We start from the raw sequence: 23000 nt of genomic DNA, 5'->3' as shown, positions 1-23000 counted from the left end.
TTTGATAATAGAACATTATCAAATTAGTTTTTTTTTATCTAAAATTACTCCAAATTAAATAAAAATTTAAAAATCTTTTGATTTTTTAAAAAAAATTCTTTTAGTGAGTACAAAATACTGACTTTATGAACGTTTTTTTAAAATTCAAGATAAGAAATTACAGCATGAAGGTTAAAACAGGCTGCTATATGTAAAGCTAATTCCTAAAAATAAATTAATCTAGAAATACATAAAATCAAATTATGAGTATACAGCTTTAAAAATAATTTATTTAAATCAAATATGCTTTTAAAATTAAAATTGAGCAATCTTTAAAACAGATTTGAGCACAATTACCAATTTTAAAATAAATAGCAACATATAAATATACTACAATGACCTCTCTCAATATACATACAATCTCTCTCTGTATATATATATATATATATACTCTAAGAGCCAAAACATTATGACCAACTCTTAATAACGAGTTGGCCCACCTTTAACCGGAACACAGCTGCTACCCGCCTTGGCATGGNTCAGGGATTGTTCTATGAGGATTATGGGTCCTAATGTGCCCCATGAAAACATTGTTCCTGGGCGAGAAACCATGAAAACCTGGGCGAGCCCATTGTTGTAGATGGAGTGTGGTCATAATGTAATGGCTCTTCGGTTGATATATATATATATATATATATATATACACGATGTTCGAAAACGAGTTTTTTCCTAGGGATTCTAGGGATTTTAACTAAATCTTCTAAAAGGGCTTTAAGGAATTTTCTGGGAGATTATGGAATAATTGATGGCAGGAAGTAGTTCTCACTAAAGAATTTTTCGTATCTTTTAAAGCATTTTTACAACAAATATATAATATAATTTTTTTCTTTTTTATATGCATGATTTTAAGTGATGACATAGTAATGGGTATTAACGTGGAGATTTTTTCAATTTTAACTTCCTCGATAAGAACAAGCATTAATGTAATAAATTAACTAATAAGTAAAAGTATACGGGGCTTTACATAGTACTACAGAATTTTTCATTTCGTTTATCTAAAAGAAAGAAAAAAAATCTTAACTAATGAAAAATGGCTTGGAGAAAGTTATAACTACGAAAAAGAAGGCTCTTGGATTAGATATAGTTTTTGAAATTATCATACCTTTTTTTTATAGTTATTGAATTTAGAAAAATTCAGATTAAAGTGAAAGTTAAAATATAAATTTCGTTTACATTTGTTTAATATCGCTAACTCTTTAAAGGTTTTAAATTATGCAGTTTTTTTTTAAAATTAAAATTTACCTACATTTACGAAAATTCTCATTCAGAACTGAACTGTCAAAAAAGGTGGAGTAAAGTAGGGAAAAATCTAAATATGCTTTTATTCATTTTAATTTAACATACACAAATAAACAACACTGTTTGAATTTTCATTCTAAAATTATGGTAAAATAACCGACAGCAGACTATTTATCCAATTAACTGCAAAGTTGACGGTAAAGAATTTTTTTTACCTTTAAGATTTTGAAACCACTTTCGACTAGTATGGTTAAAAAACCATGAATGCAAAACTATATGTTTTTTAAACCATTTACAAAGACTATGGCTTCAAAAGAAACTTAAACGGACATTGGGAATAATTTAGCAGATTTATAGCTCTGCTATATACGTATGAAAGTATCGTATTCTAATAGCCCAGGATCATAAGCTGGGAAGTGCAGTACACCGTTGAAGGAAATATTTTGTTGTTGTTGTCTTGTTTTTTAAAATGTATTGTTGGAAATATTTTGGTCTCAACAGAGGAAGACGAACTTCTAGGAAGTTCTAACGGTCATGAGATTGTCCGTTTTGCGGATTGTCATGAGATTGTAGTTTTCGTTGGTATAATATGTACCCATCTGCAGTGAACTAATTGGCTTCATTAGGTGAGCCAAGTTGGTGAGATAAAAGTCTGGTTGTTTAACTGTATTGGATAAAAGCAGTTAATAAACGGTATTTCTCACTGTTAACAGTTTAAATACCATCTTATTTAAGGTTGTTTGACTGTTTTATTTGAATATGGTAATATAACATTTAAATAAATTGCTATATTACCATATTCAAATAAAACTATATACATGTAAAATACGCGCGTTATTTTATATTCTCTTTTAATTTTCTTTGGCAAAATTATGACAATACTATTCTGCAATCAGCAGTGTTTGAAAAAGTATTTTAATTGTACGCAGTAGCCGGTTTTTAGATTTTTTTATAAATATCTTAGTTTTTAGGCAATTAACGCTGTAAGAATTTTTCAGAATCTTTCAAATCAGTTTTAATTACCTTAAACTGTAATAAAATAAAATTTTTAAAAACATAAAAACTGAGAAATGTGTACATTTAGACTATTCACTCAAAACCACAAATCGCATTTTTTTACTTCTTTAAAATTTTGAGGAAAAATTCATGGATGCACTAAAAATTATCAAGCGATATTTTTCCTAATCAAATAAATGACCTCTTTATTTTTTACCTTTTTTTAAAGGTATTGTGCCTCCGAAAAGTACTATATAATCTAAAGTTTGTTAAATACAAAAAATATCAAGAGTACCCAAATCAAAAAATTTATCTGAAATCCAAGATGGCGAGGGTAGATTCCTCATTAAAACTATCTAGTAATTACAAAAAAATGGTAATTCCAGATATAAATGTTAAAAACTAAAATGGTTAGTTTAGTTTAGCATGTTTATACATATTAAACATATTTTAAGTTTTAGAAGCATAGAAAAGTGTCATAATTTTTTTTGTATTTTTAAAGTGTCCTTTACATTAGTTATATCATTTATATAGTTCCGTATATTAAAATAATGAAAATAAATGAGTGTTGGCACATTTCACTTTCTTCGACCCCTTCGCATATAAAATATCGATGTCATCTAAAAATTTAGAAGAAAATAGCAAAAAACTCAAAATGTAGAAAATTAAAAGAAGTTCGTTTCAAGTTTGGACAAATTCTGAATATTAAAAACTCAAGTAAACTGTAAAACTTTCTGGATCAAACTATGGTAAAAAATACCGGGTACCGGTATTTTTTTACAGTAAAATCCATTTTTTTCTGGAACATGTTACATATATAATAATTTTTAATTACATAATAATTTTTATAATAATAATTACCATAAAATCAATTAATCATTTTGATTAAATAAATATTACTATAAACATTATGGTATAATATTTTATGGTAAAAACAGATTTTTCGGATGATACACCCAAAGCGTCCGTACTTTATTCCATAATTTGATCTGGAAGTTTTTACAGTATAGTAATTCCAGGTTGGTATGTTTATGTACATGAAATATATTTTAAAAATTGCATAGTAGTAACTACATATAAGTTCATGCATATTAAAATGCTGTTTCACTCACATCATTAGTTTCATTTTTATAGTTTCATACGCTAAAATATTTAAAATAATTGTGATGCCAGATTGAAAATCTAAGAGCCCATAACTATATATATTAGAAAAAATGATATACTACAGTAAAAATAAATTGTAAACAAAGCAGCTTTATAATTACAATTAGCCCCCAATAATGCTAAAAACTTGAAGTTATTAAAAGAAAGTTTGCACTAAGAGCTTTGGATTCATAGATTTGACGAAAGACTAAAAATAAGCTTGCTTTCGCTTTGAAAGATTATGAAGATGGAATTGGGAAGTTATGGCATATTCTAACTGATTTGACGCTTCATAATATGAAATATAGATGGCAGTAGTATACTGTTGTACTTTTATTCTAAAATTCGCAAGAAAAAATGGGTTCATTTTACGTTCGGACAAATTTTGAAAATTTAATATGGAGTTTAAGTATATCCAAAATCATTTGATACTTCAGAAAACCAAATATAGATGGCAGGAGTATACTGCCCCATCAATATCTTGAAATCGGTTGGGATCAGTAGTTTTTATTCTGAGAGCCTCAAATTTTGTGCTAAGATTATAAAACACAATTAAAATGCAGTCTTTAATTGTTAAAATTGCTTCTCTTTTCCAGGTCGATCAGTCGAAAGGCGCGAGACCGAAGGTAAGAAATCCAAAAGAAGCAAAACGTAGAAGATTTGTTATGAAGCAAGCAAAGACAATCTCTAAGCCACAACCATTAGAAAGCGTGTCAGAAACAGAAGAATCTCAAATACTCCTACCAAAAGCAAATCCTCTTCAAACGGAGATAAGTCCTAGCAAGAAAGGATCAGAATTTTTCGGCGTTCGGTCTTACGTCCACACGTTTTACGAAGCAATGGCAATGGACAATCCACACGGATATGAAGACATCGAAAACCCGTTCGGATATATCATGCCGGTTAGGAAACGGAGGAAACAGATTTTGTGCTGGAGGATTCTCTTTGGATCCGGTTTGTTCATACTTTGCGTGGGTCTCGTCGCTCTTTTAGTTGGTTTTCTTGTGCCAAAGAGGAAGGAGATTGTCGATTCGCAAGAGGACATTGAAATCATCGATCGCTATGACCAGGCCTTTAACCAAGATCTAGACACCTGCAAAGTGGTTGGTATCATACTATTCTGCACCGGAGGAATACTTGTTACAGTGGTACTGCTGGCATTGACTGTGTTATGGAAAAGTAAAAGAGACGACCCCTTATCGCTCGAAGAGTTGCCACTTACCACCAAAGAAATAGATCAGATCCCGAACACTCCTATGGATGTAAAGGTACCAGCGACTGAAGAAGTAAGTGCAGTGCAACCAAAAAGAGTAGATCCTGATGAGGTTGTCATGACCAATGCTGGACTGTGCAAGATACCATAAAAATAGGCTTCGTTACCGTTTAGATGTAAACATTTTGGTAATTACTCATAATGATCTCAACAGGTCTTTAATGTTTTAAGTAACTGTTCGAAGTAATTCTGCGCTGTTACGGAGCAATTCTGTGAGAATGCTTTAATTATGTATGCTCGGAGACTTCGGCATTTACTTACTATGTTCTTAAGTTAGTAGTATTTCTATTTTTTTCAAGTTTTGTAGCAACGCGATCCTTTTCGAAAGTCTAATGCAAAACGGTTTTAAGAAATTGAAAGCAATCTCTGATAAGAAAAAAAAAATTGATATGATTAGTTGTTACGCAGTGAATAATTGCAGTACAATCGGACAAAATAGTAAAGAAACATTTTATGTAACTTTAAAATAAAGAATGTTTTTGGTAAATTCAGTAAAATATTTGCGTTTTCTCTAGACAAAAACTTTAATACTTCACATGTGTAAAAAAGAAACTTCAGAATTTAATTAATTTTTTTAATGAAAATGTAGTAGTTCTAGCTTACCCTTACGAAATTTAGTTTGTAATTTGAGGATACTCTTCGAAATCTCTTTCGTTCTATGTAATAATGCTTTTTAGTGAAAAATGTATAAAATTTTTCAGAGTTATTTGTGACCTACATGTAAGATATACCATTTTGTAACAGTTGTTCATCGCTTTTTAGTTACGTTTTGGCTATTATTAAGAATGTCCTGTATTGCCTGTCATGAAAGTATCTCAAAATGCCAAAGTGCAGAAAAGCCACAGTTTTATGAAAATAAAAAATTTCTTTGATTTATTTTTTCAATTTTCAAAAAGTAGACCCGTGGGGGCTCAGGGGATAGAGCGATCGCCTCTCAATCGGGTGACCCGGGTTCGAATCCTCACCCGGCTTTCACAGACCACAGTGCTGACGTAAAATATCCTCAGTGCTAGACGGATCATGGATTAGAGTCCCCTTGCCGTCAGGCTGACTGTGGGAGGTTTTCCTCTCCCTGTAACGCAAATGCGGGTTAGTTCTATCAAAAAGTCCTCCACGAAGGCGAATTCCTTTCGATACTTGATCCAGGCGTTCCCTCGTCTTTTGGATCGGGTTTAAAAGTACAAGTTACGGAGCTGATCATTGGTAGCCGTAAACTCAAAATTGGGTTGACTGTTCAACGACGGTTATAAAAAGAGTTGTGAAATGTTCAAAAAGTAACTTCTATTCTGTTTTGATTAAGCTTATAGAAATAAGCAAGAATTCAAAACTGCATATTTCCGAATATAAGCCTATCCGTTAAAAGTCGAAGAGTAGTTATTATTTAATTTTATTTCGGAAATTCCCCAGAAATTTTACTCAGAATTCGAATTTGTATATAAGCTGACGTAAAAAAATTAAGTATTCTACGTTTGGAAATAAAAAATAAGCTCCCTCTCTTGTTATAGCGGTTGCAAGCGTGTAAAAGAAGCAAGAACTTTCCGAATTCGCAATCTAGAAGATAACAAAATAATAGTTCGAATTCTTCTTTCAATGTGTTTCTTTTTAAATTTTTATCTTTAATCATTCCGCCTACAACAATTATTTTCCGCCTTCAACAATTATTTTAAGCATGTACGTTTCGCGATATTTACTGATAATCGCTAATGTTCGACAAAAGATATTTCTTCTGGCGATGGAATTTTCCAAAGTTAATGGATTCGATTACAAGTCCACTCCCCAACTTCAGCTTTTGAAAATCTTTGGCTTATATTCGGAAATACGGTATTTATTAAATTTTAATGATTTTCATCTAGACGGAAAAGTTTAAGCAATTTAACGAGTTTTCTAAAAGAATAATATTTTTTTTAAAAGTATTTAAGATAATTTAGGCTTTAATAATTATTTTAAACAGGACATCTATTGTTAAAAATTAGACTTTGGTTTAAATTAACTTAAACAATGACATTTTTCACTTTGGCGAGAGAGTTTTTAAAGATTACCTTTAAAAATAAAAAGATAAACGATAATTAAGGATAAGTTTACGTAATCCTAGCGTAATTTTATTTACTTTACATCTGCAGACAAAACCGCTTCCTAGGAGGTGAGATTGTTTCACTGTTTTGAAAAATGGGAGGTAGGATAGTAAATGGTTATAATTTTCTAAGCAAGCGTTAAATGGTTGATTATCTTTTATTGGAATTAAAATATTTCCTCTAATCACAATTCCTTTTCTCCTTTCTTTTTAAATCTTTTTATTTTCTTTGTTAAAAAAAGCTTTGTAGCCAGGAAAGAATCTCTTACGAAGAATCTCGTCCGACTAGTTTCAAAAATTTTTTTGGAAAAAATAATATGAAATTTTTAAAAAAAATAGTTTAAAGTAAAACCCTAGTAAACTAGTAAAAAACTAGTAAATTGTTCGTTTTATTATGGGCAGAAACTTAAACTAGCAAAAAAAATATTACTTTTTAAACAAACATTTTTTTATTAAAAATAGGGCATTTTTTTGCATACATGCTAAACTCTGTAAAAAAATTCCTATCGCCTTAAACAAAAAATCATTTGAAGATTTTATTTAGAAGACTAACAACTATGTTTTGAACTATTATAATAAAAGCAAGTGCATGTACTGAGTTAGGGATCAATGTAGTTAAACAACACATTTTTAAAAATTCCCGCTCTTGTTCCTGTGAAAAAACATGCATAAAAAATTAAATTTTACTTTTTTCTCTTAGTCTGTAGTTAAAAACAAGTGTGCTATAATCATAAGCACCCATTAAAAATTGTAGACAATTATTTTAAAGTTAACATGAGAAATCATGTTTAAGGTAGTGTAAAATGTGAGTAAAATATGATTTTGAGATAATCTCATTTAAGACTTAAAATCATTAGTCTATTCGTCATCATTTTGCATAAAAACTTATAACTTAGTAAGTAATCGGAGTACATACTAAAGTAAAATATTTTTAGAAAGCTACAAGTACAGGAATTTTAAATTTATGATGAACTCATTTTCGAAAATTTTACCCGAAATTATGTTTTTGCACTAGTCAGATACTATAAAATCTTTGGGATGCGAAAATCAGGCTATTAGATTGAAAGCAAATCAGAGTAATAATTTGCTTCTGTGTAATTTTCTATTAATCGCAAAACTATATTCCTTTAGAGTGTTTTTTATATAGGATTGTAAAAGTTTAGCATTTATTTAAATTGTAATTATTCTATTATTTATTTAAAAGCTGATGTGTGATTTTCCCGTGGTGCTTTTTAACATGTCTAATTAAAGTGTTCCTCTGGTATTTTGTGGACATTGATATTTTATATATATATATCTCTTGTACACACTTAGATAAATGTATATGTCTATATTTAAAAGTTAAATCTATTTACTAAAAAGATATACATTTATGAAATATTTGATCATTATATTTGAAGAAGAAATGTTGTAATGAAAAAAGTGCATTGAATTTTCCAACATGTAAAATATTCTACCCCTTATACTGTTGCGCAAGATGTGTTAATCTTTTATCGGTATCAATATATTATGAAATGTTGTGAATGTTTATGTAATAAAAATGTTTGACTTTATAGTTTTATTTAATTATCAACTAAGGTGTTAGAGAAGTTAAATAATAATAATTATTCACTTTTTCAATATAAGTTTAACGGAAGAGACTGAATATAAAAATAATTTCACTCTTCTTATTTTTATACTTTTAATAATTCACTCAGTAGAGGTGAAAGTTTAGAATTAAAATTTTGACGCATTTCTGATTAGCCAGAGCACTTAAATCTTTTCTGGTGCTCTGACAAAGAAAGTCACACTTTTTTCTTAAATATATCTAGCAAAATTTGTCATCAGTCAAAATTTTGACTGCTTTTTAACGCAAATAAATTAACGGACACAACCTTTAAAAGAAAAAAATATATAAACAACAGAAAAAAATATATAAACAACAGATAGGTGAAGAAAAAATCATAAAAAAAATATATAAACAACAGGTAGGTGAAGAAAAAATCATAAAAAAATATATAAACAACAGGTAGGTGAAGAAAAAATCACAAAAAATATATAAACTACAGGTAGGTGAAGAAAAAATCATAAAAAAATATATAAACAACAGATAGGCGAAGAAAAAATCATAAAAAGCACATAAGCAACAGATTGGTGAAGAAAAAATCGTAAAAAAATATATAAACAACAGATAGATGAAGAAAAAATCATAAAAAATATATAAACAACAGATAGGTGAAGAAAAAATCATGAAAAAATATATAAACAACAGATAGGTGAAAAAAAATCATAAAAAAATATATAAACAACATATAGGTGAAGAAAAAATCATAAAAAATATATAAACAACAGATAGCTGAAGAAAAAATCATAAAAAAAATATATAAACAACAAACAGGGGATAGTGAACAAAAAGGAGAAAAAAAAATTGTAATTTTGTCAAAACGTGCGATACATCACTTTCGTAAAATCTTTTATCACCCACGACAATTCTCACCACGTCGAAAGTGATACTCACGATATCGTTCTGTTTAGATGAGGCAAAAACATACTTACTCTTTCCTTTTTTTAGCCCACCGGAGGGAACATAGTTTCCAAAAACTTAATTTTATTTCATGTTTTTCCTCTTATTTTTCTTAGCTCATTTTCTTACTGTAAAAAATTCAAGATCAAATTACAGTAAAATGTACAGATACTCTGGGTGCTGGTACTTTTTACCGTAAAATCCAATTTTACCTGAACATATCAAGGAACAAAAAATATGATTTACCGTTATTTTTACTGTAATAATTACGCATGAACCCGAGTCCGGATATATCATCATAAGTCACTATTGTGACATTTTATTACTAACTGTTTCTTCGCATGTTTCTGATCAAGTAGCAATAGGATAGCGTCCTTTGCCACCGTAAGACGACATTTTCAGGTATGTAATCCTTTGTAATTTTTATCCTGTAATTCTATTTCTATTCCTTGGGCATTTTTCTTAAAATGATTTCATAAAGGCAACCGTAAGGTTAAATATATTATTAATATAGGATCTAAACATAATCAGAGGTTTCAAAACTCATCACTGGTTGTAAAAAGGACTAACTGGGCTGAACCTCTTTAACTTTTCCATGGTTCCCTATTGTTCCGCGAAGCATTATTTGAGAACCACTGCCTTAAGCAACGACTGTCGTATACTCTAACCATTTTATGTTTGTAAAGAATTATACTTTTATTTCTAAAAAAACTCATTTTACCTATAGAAATAATTAATTTTATCAAGCACTTTAAGAGAAATAGTTCTGTTTTGAAAATAAATATTATCAAAATTGTTAGATACATAGATCATTTAATTCTATTTGTTCACACTGATGTATATTAATCATCTAGTATTTAATTTTATTATACTTCAAATAGTTAATAGTTAAAGTTGTGTTGTCCGGCATTTGGTTAACTATAATTTTTTTAGACAAGTATATTGCTATTTAACTCTTGTTTCTTAATTCTTATTAGTTAACTGTTATTTCTTTAAACAAAATTCCTAGAATAGTGACATTCCAAGAAAAGTGACATCGCAAAAACACAAAAGTAACGAGATCAGTTATGTGAGAGTTACAATACTATTAATATTTTTTGGAAAAAAAAATCTATTGTACGTATGAGATTAAATCTTACTTTCAATATATTTTTTTCACATTTGTTTTTATAGCACAAGGATTGCAAATTTAGCTGTCGTTCATAAAACTTAATTTAAAATTATTAATGATAAAACGGTAAAAATTTTTCATTTCTCTAATTAAATATTTTTAAAATAGTCTTTTATATAGGTTATAACGTTCACAATTACCTTAAACTTTATTTATAAAGATAGGGCTTCGCCAAGAGGAGTTTGATTATTTAGGGTTCCGTAGCCGGAAGAAAAACTACTGAGTTAAGGGGTACATCCAAAAATGTTTTGTTTAGAAACTCGTATACACAGAAGAGCCATTACATTATGTCCACCCTGCTAATAACATGTAGGACCACCTTTAGCCCTCAAAACTGCTAGCACCTGTCGTGGCATTGATTCCACAAGGTGCTGATAGGTAGTCTGAGGTATCTGGTACCAAGCGCTCACCAACTGGTCCCGCAATTCCCTCACATTGCGAAGGGGTAGCGTGGCAGCATGAATTTGATTTTCCAAGTAGGACCACAAATGCTCTATTGGATTAAGATCAGGTGAATTTGGGGGCCAAGACATGACTTGAAAGTCACTGGAATGTTCCTTGACGATTCGACCCTTATGACATGGTGCATTATCCTGTTGGTAAACACCATTCCCCGCAGGAAAAACTGTTGCCATGAATGTGTGATCCTGGACTGCAACTATGTTCAAGTAGCTTACAGACGTTAGGGATTGTTCTATGAGGATTATGGGTTCTAATGTGCTCCATGAAAACATTGTTCCTGGGCGAGAAATTATGAAAACCTGGGCGAGCCCATTGCTGTAGACGGAGGGTGGTCATAATGTAATGGCTCTTCAGTGTATATCTCAATGGTGATATAACACAATTTACTATTAACTTCTTATTTTATTTTCTACTAAAAATAAGTCATTAATCAAGGAAAAATGTCTGAACTGTCGCCAATCTAATTCATTCCTGAGAATTCCGTAACAAATATTATTTTAAAAGCGTGATATAATTAAAATTGTTAATCAAAAGATATTTCATCGAAGATTGATATAATATTTTCTCTTCTTTATGTGAGTTTTAATACTGTTATATGTATCTGTATGTAGGAGGTAAAGAACATCATGTCCATTTGTTTCTAAAATTGAGTAGGTACTATGTCCATATTGTAGATTTTTCATTCCATCTTGTGGTTTGTGACACTATATCCTGTAATAATAAATGGTGAAGTAAGGCAGTTTGAAAAATCACTTTGTCCAACTTCCTGTAGAGGTAAAAGATGCTAAAAGAGACTCTTCTAAAAAAAGTAAATTTTTGTGACATAGTTTCGTTTACTCTGACGTACAGATGTTTAATATACAGTTTGGTAAGCAAATTAATCTCAATTAATAATTTTATAGTCATCAAAATATAGCGGTAGAGAATAAAATTTTATGCTTATATGCAGAGAAGATAAATTTTGAGGATAGTGTTTGCCCTGGCATTGTTAGACTAAAATTTGACTCCTCAGACGAATTCTGAGTGCAAATCAAATTTATTGGTGATTTGGATTGACAGAACGACAAAATTAATAGTTAAAGATTTTTAAGATTTGCTGAAAAAAGTATTGTTAAAATAACTAGAATATGTTATATGTTAAAATTTGCCATGCTTTTGGATCTATGAGAACATCAAAACATTGCTTTGGTAATGATTTCAGTAAAATTTGCAGTTAAATACGGTTTTATAATCTGTGATAAAATTGGGTAAACTTGCTAACATTTCGTAGTTTTATCATTCTACCTTAGAGCATGGCATAAAACCATTTATTTATTTAAATTTACTTTTCAGTTTTGTATTTTTTTAATAATGTATGTGGTAATTTATTTTGAAAACCAGAATTTCCGGTGAACCGTTATTAAATTAGCAGAAAAACTACTACATGGATGGTTCAAGTGCCGTAGATTATATTTTATTAACCAGAATTATGTTTGCTTTACTAGAAATGTCATTATTTTACAGAATGGTTATTTTACCAGAATTTTTTTCTCCGTTCAAAGTAATTTCTTATAACTTATATGTATGAGAAGAAAATTCTTCAAAACTACCATTCTGTATTGGAAGGACAATTCTGGTAAAAAGAACCATAATTCTGGTAATAAAACCAACATTTATGGTATTTAAGCCATTTATAAGGTGTAATGGTTTTCGTTCATATGGTAATGGTTTACCAAAATTCCAGTTTTAAAAATTATAAGATATTATATAAAAATTATAATTACTTATTACCACATATTTAGTAAAAATACAAGACTCACAAATAAATTAACCGAATAAATGGTTTTATGCCATGCACTAAGCTATCTTACCACATTTATCAACTTATATCATTTATGATAAGATCATATTTTATTGTTAACATTACTAAAGTGATTATCAAAGCGCTTCAAAAATTGTTATTAACCATACTTTCTTCTCAGTGTGTTTTAGAAAGTTATTTTATAAAAAGATCTAGATTTATATTGCATCATCATTTAATTTCTTAGGTTTTGTAACGAAACTCATGAAGAAATAATTTTTTAAACTCAAATATTTGTTTATTACATAAATCATTTTAATACTTTGCAATGTTAGAACTCATTAAATATGTTACATGCACTATTAAAATGTTTCCTCATTAAATTGTACATTTTATTAAAAGGAATCTGTTTTTTTCTTCAAATAAATCATAGATTTTTAATATCTGTCCAGAAATGTGTTTTTTTCAACATTGATTTAATTGAAATTTTTTTTTACATTGCAAAATGTTTTTTTGCTTTTGATATTAGTGTAAAATTTTTAACGTAACCATTTATAAAAGCTTTTACTTAATTTTTCAATAACTTTGCTTTGTATGGAATGATGCGTTACAGAAATTAATTTTTATCTTCTAAAATAACTTAAAACTAAATCGACATTATTATTATAAATTTAATATCATTTTTTTATTGATGTTCATTACTTCTCAACGGTTTGGAGACTTGAGTCCTTTTAAAACATATAATAATTTTTTTAAATGTGTCTTTGTTAGTGTTAAAAATGTAGCAATTTAATTCTTGATAATTTGCTTTACTTTACTAAAGTGCATTTATTTTTTAATCAGGTTTGAAATTCATAACATAATTCGTGATAATTCATTTAACAAAATTTATGAATAATTACTACAATTTGTTTAACATGTATTTGAAACTAAGGGTCTAGTGCAAGTTTTCTTTTAATTTATATATGATGTTATTTAATTGGGATCCTCTTAACTATTGAATTTTTGCGATCGTTACAGTTAAGTCGATTCCAAACGCGAAAATGTATAGTGTGCCAAAAAAGGGACCACATTGAATAAGTTTTGATCTAATGATCGGATCTTTCCGTTCAAGGACTCAATTTTAATAGTTCGAAGGGATGGCCTCAAATATGCTAATTAGTTAGAGTAGACGATATTTTAAGTTACGAAATTACACACAAAAACGTTCTTTCTCTAAATAAGCATACCTTTTTTCGACAGATTCGGTCCAAAATATAGAGAGAAGCAGCACTCTGGGAAATATGGTTCCCTTAATTTGGTCATTAGAGTTATCCAAAGTTTTTGAACCCTTAATGTTAAACATGCTGATTTATGTTAAATTAAGTTGGCTATTAAACCGATTTCACCCAAATTTTGCATTTTGTCTTGTGAATTTATGTACTTTAAAATGACATAAAAATTTTATACCTTACAATTGGACTAATATTATATAAAACGACAAGTCGACTAATATTTTTGGATAAAGCAATAAACAATAATAAATATTTATCAAAATTAATCTTTTTCTTGGAATTTTATAATATTGTGAAAATTTTTTAAATTCACTTAAACTTTTTTCAAGATACGACAAATACACAAAGAAACGTTTAAGGAATAAAACAAAACCTTTAAGAAATCCAAATTTTGGATCGTTTTCCTGATCAAACTAAAATACCATATTTCCCAGATTTCGGATTTTCCCTACATTTCAGGTGTTGGAAATCTGAATCCGTTAAAAAATAAGATATGTGTATTCAGACAAAGTGTGTTGTTGTGTCTGATTCGTAACTTAAACTATTGTTTGCACTAATTAATCAGCATATTTGATATTAGGCACTCGAAACATTAAGATTAAGCCTAAGTAGGTGATTCTAATCATTCGATCAAAAGCTATTCGCATTGTGGTAATTTTTTTTCATATTGGCCATTTTAGTATGGGCCAGGATTTGGAGCCGCTGTAAGGAGTATATTGTTGAATTTTGAAAAACCAACTTTTTGAAAAAGTTACTAAAATCTTTTTAATTCTTTGAATTAAATTAACTTTGGATCTTAATAAATCAAAACACGTAAATTTCGCTTAAGTTTCCCAGTGTTACCAACTAAATAAGCAAATACATTAAAACTAACTAAATTCTTTATATTCTCCTAACTATTTCTGCTGTTTTGCAAAGTTTCGAGTCTTGTTAGGAGGATAAGCTTTGAATGACATTTGCAATCAAAAAATTCAATACGAAAGCAATTTATCTTCATTTAATACTTGGTCTTGTATTATATTAACTTTCTCAAATGTAAATGCATGACCGAAACACAAAGAAATTCTTATCTTCGTAAAAGAAAAGATAATTAGGCATTCTGAGCTGTCTGTTTAAGACATGAATCTGAAAGAGCTTTAGATGAAGCTTAAAGTACGATTTTCTCAGGAAGTCGAAAATAATTGAAGAATTTTCTAGAGAAGTATTATTATTCGAGTGAAATTAAGTAAACTGTTGTTAATTCTAAATGCTGACATTACTATTTTGATTTGTTTTGTAAAGGCTAAAGCTTGCTTTGTTATAAGATTATGTTTTAGATGTATTTTCTTTGAAATGTTTGTTTGGTTTATATATAATGAAACGTTATAATCCAGCAGGCAAAATAATATTTTTTAAATTGTTTAATAATGGTTTTTTAAACAAGGTAACATATTTGGAGGAATATTTACACTGAGAAAAAAAGGCATGTTGACATGTTGAAAACTACCCGAATATGGTAAAATCTACCGTGTTTCCAGCTCTTTGGAAACATCAAAAAGTTCTGTAATTTTTACCGAAGTGCTCTGGCAATGATTTCGGTAAACTAAAAACAAATTGGGTTTTATAATATGCGTCTGTAAGTGAGGTAAAATTTGGCAATTCTATGATGATACCTAAGAGCATAGCATAAAAAACAAAAATTTATTTTTCAGTTTAGCATTTTTTACTAAGTGTGGGACAATAAGAACTATACTTTTAAAAACCAGAATTTCCAGCGAATCATAATGGTACGAATGAACAAATTATCACAGGACTTAAATTGCCACAAAACTTGAAATTTGATTGCCATATAGAATGGTAATTTTACCACAATTTTTTTCTCTAACTTTGGTTTTAAATTATATATTGTATACTAATTTATTTGTACTTAATTTGATAAATGCATTGGAATTGATTTTTTTAAAAAATTAAATATTTAATTCTGAATTATATTATTTTTAATAAGTACATATACCTTTTTGTTAAACCCGACAATTTTAAAAATGCAAGTGTAATTTACGAATAATTATGCAAGATTACTTTTTATTGCATTAACAAAAAAAAATGCACATAACTCCTTACTTGTTGTTTCAGATGAAAGAAGCGTATGATCTTTTTGCTATAATTTTAAATTTAAAACTAAGAATTGTTGAGAAAGACAAAGTAAAAAAGAGTAAAAATGCATACTATAATATGGGTACTTATTTAATTCGGGAGAGGAGGGGAAGAAGGCGTGAAAAGCCTATTATCACAACACATACATTAGGTACTTAGGAGTACCTATATTAGTATATTAAGTTATTAAGTGTGTATTATCGTAGTAGCTATGCCACATTTACGACAATACCAGGAGTATTAAGATGTGTTACATATATTAATGAATTTTCAGTTAATACATGTAGTATATTATGCAAGTCAATGAATAAGGAAAATGCAACAAAACCCAAAATTAATTAAACTGTGTAGCGAAGAAAATAACGTTCCCTAAGCAAAACGCAGGAAACCCTACTTATTTGTCTCGTTCCATTTTTCTCTAATTGATTTTTAAGTCATCTGTAATATTTGCGACATCAACTATGCTTAGTTCTGCAAACAAAGCTTTTTGTGGGGGCATAAGTTGTATTTTTTTTTGTAAAGCTGATTTTATATAAAAACTTAATTTAGGAAAAATGCTTATTGTGGATGCTTAGATTATCTAAGCGAATATTGGCTGTTTATGCTAGATAAAATCAATGAAACAAAAGCTAAATTACAAAGAGAGGAGGCAAATAATGTCAAAAATTAAATTTGGCTTTTGAAGAAAACTTCTACGAATGCTGATGAACGATTTTGCATACCTTAGTTATGAGAATGTAAGTTGTAGTGTAACTTTAAGAGCACCAAAATAGTACCAATTTCCACTCAGAAATCATAAGGAGTACAGGAAGTTAGAATTATTTTGCTAAGATAGAGCCATGGCGGCTCAGAGGATAAAAGCATTCGCCTCCCAATGAGGTAACACAGGTTCGAATACCAACTTGATCCGAATTCTGCACTCAGTTTGCAAGGATCACAGTGCTGACGTAAAATATCCTCAGTGGTAGACGGATCATGCGTTAGAATTCCCTCGCTGGTGGGCAAACCGCGGGAGGTTTTCGTGGTTTTCCCCTCCATGTAACACAAATGAGGGTAAGTTCCATCAAAAAGTCTTCCACGAAGGCTAGATTGTTCTCTTTTCTTCTCGATTTAGTTCCAAATTACAAAGCTACGGAGTTGAACATTGGTAGTCGTAAACTCAAAAACAGGGTCGGCTGTTCAACGCCAGTAATAAAACAAAATAAAAAATTTGTATAGATAACTTTATTAGTTTTATTGCCAAGGTTAAAATTCATATTTAATATAAGCTTCAGAAATTTAAAATGAGTTGGCGTTGGGAAATTAATAATGGATACTTTTTAAAGCCAAAAACATATCACAAAAATTTATCTTTAAACTTTATCATCGGTTTTGAATATTTATATGAATGAAATTAGCATTAAAATAAATAATTTCTATTCATAGAATGAATGAATTCCCTTGAAATGATTCCCGTTTAATTTCATTACCGAGAAAAATGTTTGATTATATATTTATTGAGAAAAGGATTAAGTTCAATTACTAAAAGATAGGAATCACCAATGCATTATTAAAGGACAAGTTCATTTTAATTTGCTTTGTTGAAATTAAAACCAAATTATAGACCAACTAATCAAGAAATCAAACAACTATTTCGTTATTGAGTTTTAGGAGATGATGAGTTTTCTAAAAGTATTTACTTTACTTTTAATAACTTTTTAAGACTTTTACTAACAACTTTTAAATATAAATATAAATGTACGTAGACTTATGCGTAAAAGTACTTTAACATGAAAAGCGGGAAAATCGATAGGTTTCTTTATAAATACTTTTCATGCATGATGACTCTCTCTCTCTCTCTCTCCTTAAACCTTAATCAAAACATTAAGGTTTAATACCAAATAAGCATTAGTTATATAATTTTTTAACATTAAAGTTAGTAATACAAATTGGTAATCAGATTCAAGTAAATATAATTGCATAAATGAGTTGGATACTCACTGTTTATGGTAGTAAAAATAAACGCAATACTCTTTCTTTAAACCATAAAACCCTTTAAAACTTCAAGGTGAACCATATAATTGAATTTCTTAAGTTTATGTACATGATGCTGTTTATTTAACATGAAAAAAAGGATTCTATGTAACCATCTTAATAAGCTTTTAGTAAATTTGCTCTGCATAATAAGTACCAATATTATGGTGTAACTTTGAACATCGTTTCTCTTTAAAGTAAGAAAAAAAAAACAATTAATAAATATGATTTCTGTTCAGTTTTTAAACTTTGTTTCAATAATTTATAGAAAAGCCTTTAAGAAAAAAAAATTATCATATCTGTATCATAATATCGTACAGTTATCGTACAGTTACAGAGCCATATTGTACAGTTATCATATAGTACAGTAAACAGTATCATATTGTACAATTATCATATTGTACAGTAATGGCATTTTTGGTAAAAAACAACAACATAATTTTCGTTAATAAAACCAAAATATACGGCTTTTGAACCATTCACTAGGTAATTTCTCCTTTCATATGATAACGGTTTACAGGAAATTCTGGTTTTCAAAATTATAGCTCTTATTGCCATACATTTAGTAAAAAATATAAAAGTAAATTTAACCAAATAAATGGTTTTTATGCCGTATTCTAGGATATTATGATAGAATTACAAAATCTTACCACATTTACCTACTTTTATTACTTGAGCAATCATTTAACCATATTTTATTGTTTAAAACCTAACTCAATTACCGAAATCATTACTAAAGAGTTTCGGTAAAAATTACATCGCTTTTTGGTGTTCTCTAAGAGCCAAAAACACAGTAAATATCACCATATTCTAGTAGTTTTGACCTTACTTTCATTCTCAGTGTAATTTTCATATCTCAAATTTTGAAACTAAATTGTTTTTTAAGAATGGATTTCTTTTTGAATACAAATGCATTATTTAAATAATTTCAAAGCATGGGATTTCAGTTTGGAATCATTAAATGATTTTATTCTGCCGCAGAAATAGAAAACGCTAACCAAGACATGAAAAAATAATTGAAATCCCCTATAAGAGCTATTTTACTCGCTTCTTGTTTAAAGCAAGGTAGAACACACGAATTGAATAATTCAATTGTTTAATACTTCAGCAGCGAAACCAAGATTACTCAGAAATTTTTTTTTACTGAGGATTTAGTTTAAGCTTACTAAATCAGAAGCTTTGTAAGTTAAAAAAAAAAACTAAATCTTCATTGGTTGAAAATGCTTGACATTGGCTTAAATGAGCAATTTTTGAAATCAAAATGTTTTTTTGCTTGTTTTATATGTTATTTGATTTTAACATTACAGGTGAATGCAGTATTTTTTTTAAAGTCAAAATGGATTATTATTTGATTTTTATTTCATTTGGGTTTATATTTTTGATTTTTATTTGTTATTTGATATTTTGAAAAGCCAATTCATCATTTTTGAAATCAAAATGGGATGATATAATATTATTCCGTACATAGAATATTGTAAAATATTTGATTTTTTAATAACAAGTAACTGTAACTGTGATGTAATATATCACCAAATATGATGTTGAACAACCTAAAAAATTAGACGAAGGAGCACTTTATTCTAGGTTAACATATAATTGAGAGTTCATGCACGATTTAAAGCGTGTAACATAAATTTAAAATTGCATTGCTGAAATTGCATAATGTTACACGAAACACTCGTGCCTTCACACCTTATGAGAATTATTTTATCTGCCAAAAACAATAATTTTGGTGTGCCCATTACCACGCCAGCAGTTTGTTTGCAATTCAGAAAAAGCTGGTTATAGCTTGTAGCGGTATTTCAATTTGATATTCATCAACAGCAGCGAAAATTCACTGTTAAAATGTGCAATACGTTTTTAGTTGTGTAGAAAGGATAGTTATATTTTAAATTTTAAATCTTTGAGAACTGTACTAATTAATTTCATCATGTATAATTTACACGTATATAATTTACGTTCTGTTAAGCTTAACTCGAATTCGTCTTGATATCCTCTCTGTTCTATGCCTATGTTTGATTTGCAAACTAATTTTATTTTAAGAATTGGTATATATGTTACGGTCAAAGTGAGTAGTTGGTTATTGTTAGTATTAACCGGTCAATATTAATAATAAACAAATAAGTCGGTTAAAGTGCAAAATTTAAGCGAATTTATTATATTATTATAATATACCGGTTGTTATTTATAATAACCAATAAAGTTTGATCAATGTTATTCTTTCGATTTTTTATTTCTCCCTTTGACCAAAAGAAGAGGTTATTAATTTTGACCGGTTAAACCGTTTAATCATATTGAGAAAACTTCATTAGTTATCATTAATAATAACCGGTTAAAGTGAATAATTCGAGATACTTCTCACTTTGACAAAAATTAGCGGTTATTATTAATATTGACCAGTTAGTATCAGTAATAACCTGGTTTGTCACTTTAACCGTTAGACATCTTCAAAGAGGCACATCCATGTCTCAATGCTATATAAACCGTTTAATCACATTGACTAAACTTCATTGGTTATTATTAATGATAACCAATTAAAGTGAATAATTTGAGATATTTCACAGATTGACCAAAAGAAGCGGTTATTATTAATATTGTTTACATACTATTGTTACGTAATTAATACGTTATTAATATTGTTACGGTTTGTTAACATGAAGTTTACTGATGAAATGCGAGTTCCTGTCTGATTTAATTGACAGACTTGTCATCGTCAACCGTTGTTGAACAGCCGACCCAATTTTGGGTATACGACTACCAATGTTCAATTCCTTAGCCATGTAATTTTGAACACTATCCAGAAGACAAGGAAACTCCTGGATCAAGTATTAGGAGAAAATTTGCCTTCGTGGAGGATTTTTTGATGGAAATAACCCTTATTTGCGTTACAGGGAGAGGAAAGCCACGAAGACCTCCCATGGATAGTCTGACGGCAAGGAGACTCCATGATCCGTCTACCACTGAGGGTATTTCAAGTTAGCACTGTGTTCGGTGCGAGACGGGTGCGGAATTCATATCGACCAGCTATCACTGATATTCTAACCCGGTTTACCTCATTGGGAGCCGAGAGTTCTATTCCCTGAGCCCCCACTGCTCAATCATCTTTGATTGATGAAAAAATTGTTTATGACCAATTATTTGAAAAGTTTTCAATCTTTTTATCGGATTATCTTTACAAACTACTCATATAAACTGTTATTAAATGCATCTATGCTTTTAGGTGTATAATAAAGATGTTTTGTTCTTTTAAAATTTACACAAATCTCTCAATTGCATATAATACTTTTATAATATTTAACTTCGATTCACTTTGGTTTTATTCGAATTCATATTAATATTCCGTATTTGTTGCATGTATGTTTGATTAACTAATCAAATTATTTTAGGAAATATTGTAAATATACATTCCAAATTTACAATTCTTGCTTTATATTTTATCATAAAAGTAATTTTACTGATTCTTATGTGTGTGTAATTATGGATTTTAGTTTCACTGAATGATGGTGTTGTCTACTTTATACCAAGTAGCGTAAAAGAGCATACAAGGCGGTTTCACTAAACAACACTAGAAATGTTCTTAGTTGTGGTGTAGATTGAACACATTGTGAAACACTACTTTGGTGCAATGTAGTTGCCACCATTTTTGGTGTTTAGATTCACGGAATTTTTTTACATTGTTGATTGTTATTTTCTTTTTCATATTTTTTTATTTTACGAATTTGTTTCTTTACATTATTTGATTTTCCATTATAGGTAAGTGATTATTTTCGAATTTATAAGGAGATGATAGATGATAATAAGCAACAGAATGCGTGTATTAATTGAATAAAGGGTAAAAATAGTTTTCCAACTTTAAAGCAAAAAAATATTTTGAGGATATTTATTTGAAGATGGAATTGGCCTACTTGTTCTTGTTGATGGACTGATGAATAGTTCAAAAAATAACGACAGAAAGAAGGAGGTCAAAATAAAACAAGATGTTTCAATAAAAAGAGGTCCTTTTTTTATAAGATTTGGCTACTTGCCACACTTAAAAAAATGAAGGAATACTTTGTCAAATAAAATGTAGCTGTTTAGGAGTAGCTGAGAAACTATCTGCGTTTTAACCCCATATTCAATCTATGTGTTTCTGCAAGCTGTTTCGTAAAAAGAATTACGGAACAGAAAATAGTCTCATTTGATCATTGATTCAAGTATGGTATATGCTTTAAAGGAATCTGTAGCATTACTTGAAAATCTGTTGAAAATTGGGAATTCCATAAAATTTTCTAGTAGCATAAGTTTTTATAGAGATTTTCTTATATTACTAATACAATTTTTTTTCCTGTGTAAGGATGAGAAAAGTGTCGAAATTTTTCGTAGTCTTCCAGAATCTGTGTCAAAACGAATGAAACTACTTCTGAAATCAGAGAGAAGATATTTTTTAGTATAACAGATGCGCTTTTGTGCTTGTCGAACTAACAAAATTTCTGCAAGTAAGTCGGCTAATCAAGCTACTAGAATTTAAAAAAATTTATGTTGAACGACTATCCTCAATAATTCTTCAATTCACACTTGGGAACAAATTGGTTGATGCATTTTTACAAATATTTGATCTTGCTTAATTCGGGTGTGAGGATTTTAAATCTGAAACACGTTTTGCTCATAAACTGACATTTTTAGTCTATTGTTTGTCGAAATATTCACGTTTAGAAATGTAATATTTAACAGGGGTCAAGTAAACATTTTGACAAACTTTTAGGGGAGTTAAGGCACAACACAAATTGTTACGGAATCCATGTACAGTAGTATCGTTTTACGCCAATAGGTGGTTTTTCCTATTAGATCTGTTCAGAAGAGCACGAAGAGATAGTTCATAATAGGGAACCGCCCCTAGTGGTGAATAACTATATTTCCTGGCAAC

The 23000-nt window shown here is 29.1% G+C and overlaps 1 protein-coding gene across 2 annotated transcripts in view; it reads left to right on the top strand.

Moving 5' to 3' along the window:
* The window catches only part of LOC107453880 (neurensin-1-like), a 38955-nt gene extending 30641 nt beyond the window's left edge, over positions 1-8314 (top strand). Inside the window, exon 3 of one of the 2 annotated variants that reach the window (XM_016070881.3) lies at positions 4014-8314. In XM_016070881.3, the coding sequence (XP_015926367.1) occupies positions 4014-4781 (768 nt within the window). In that variant the 3' untranslated portion in view covers positions 4782-8314. The remainder of the gene's footprint in view (positions 1-4013) is intronic. The other variant, XM_071180158.1, reaches the window with a different exon arrangement.
* The last annotated feature ends 14686 nt before the right edge of the window (positions 8315-23000 follow it).

Source organism: Parasteatoda tepidariorum, chromosome 4 (genome assembly GCF_043381705.1).
Source record: "Parasteatoda tepidariorum isolate YZ-2023 chromosome 4, CAS_Ptep_4.0, whole genome shotgun sequence".
NCBI lineage: Eukaryota > Metazoa > Arthropoda > Arachnida > Araneae > Theridiidae > Parasteatoda > Parasteatoda tepidariorum.
The sequence above is the reverse complement of the archived record's forward strand: the minus strand, read 5'-3'. Positions and strand labels throughout refer to the sequence as shown.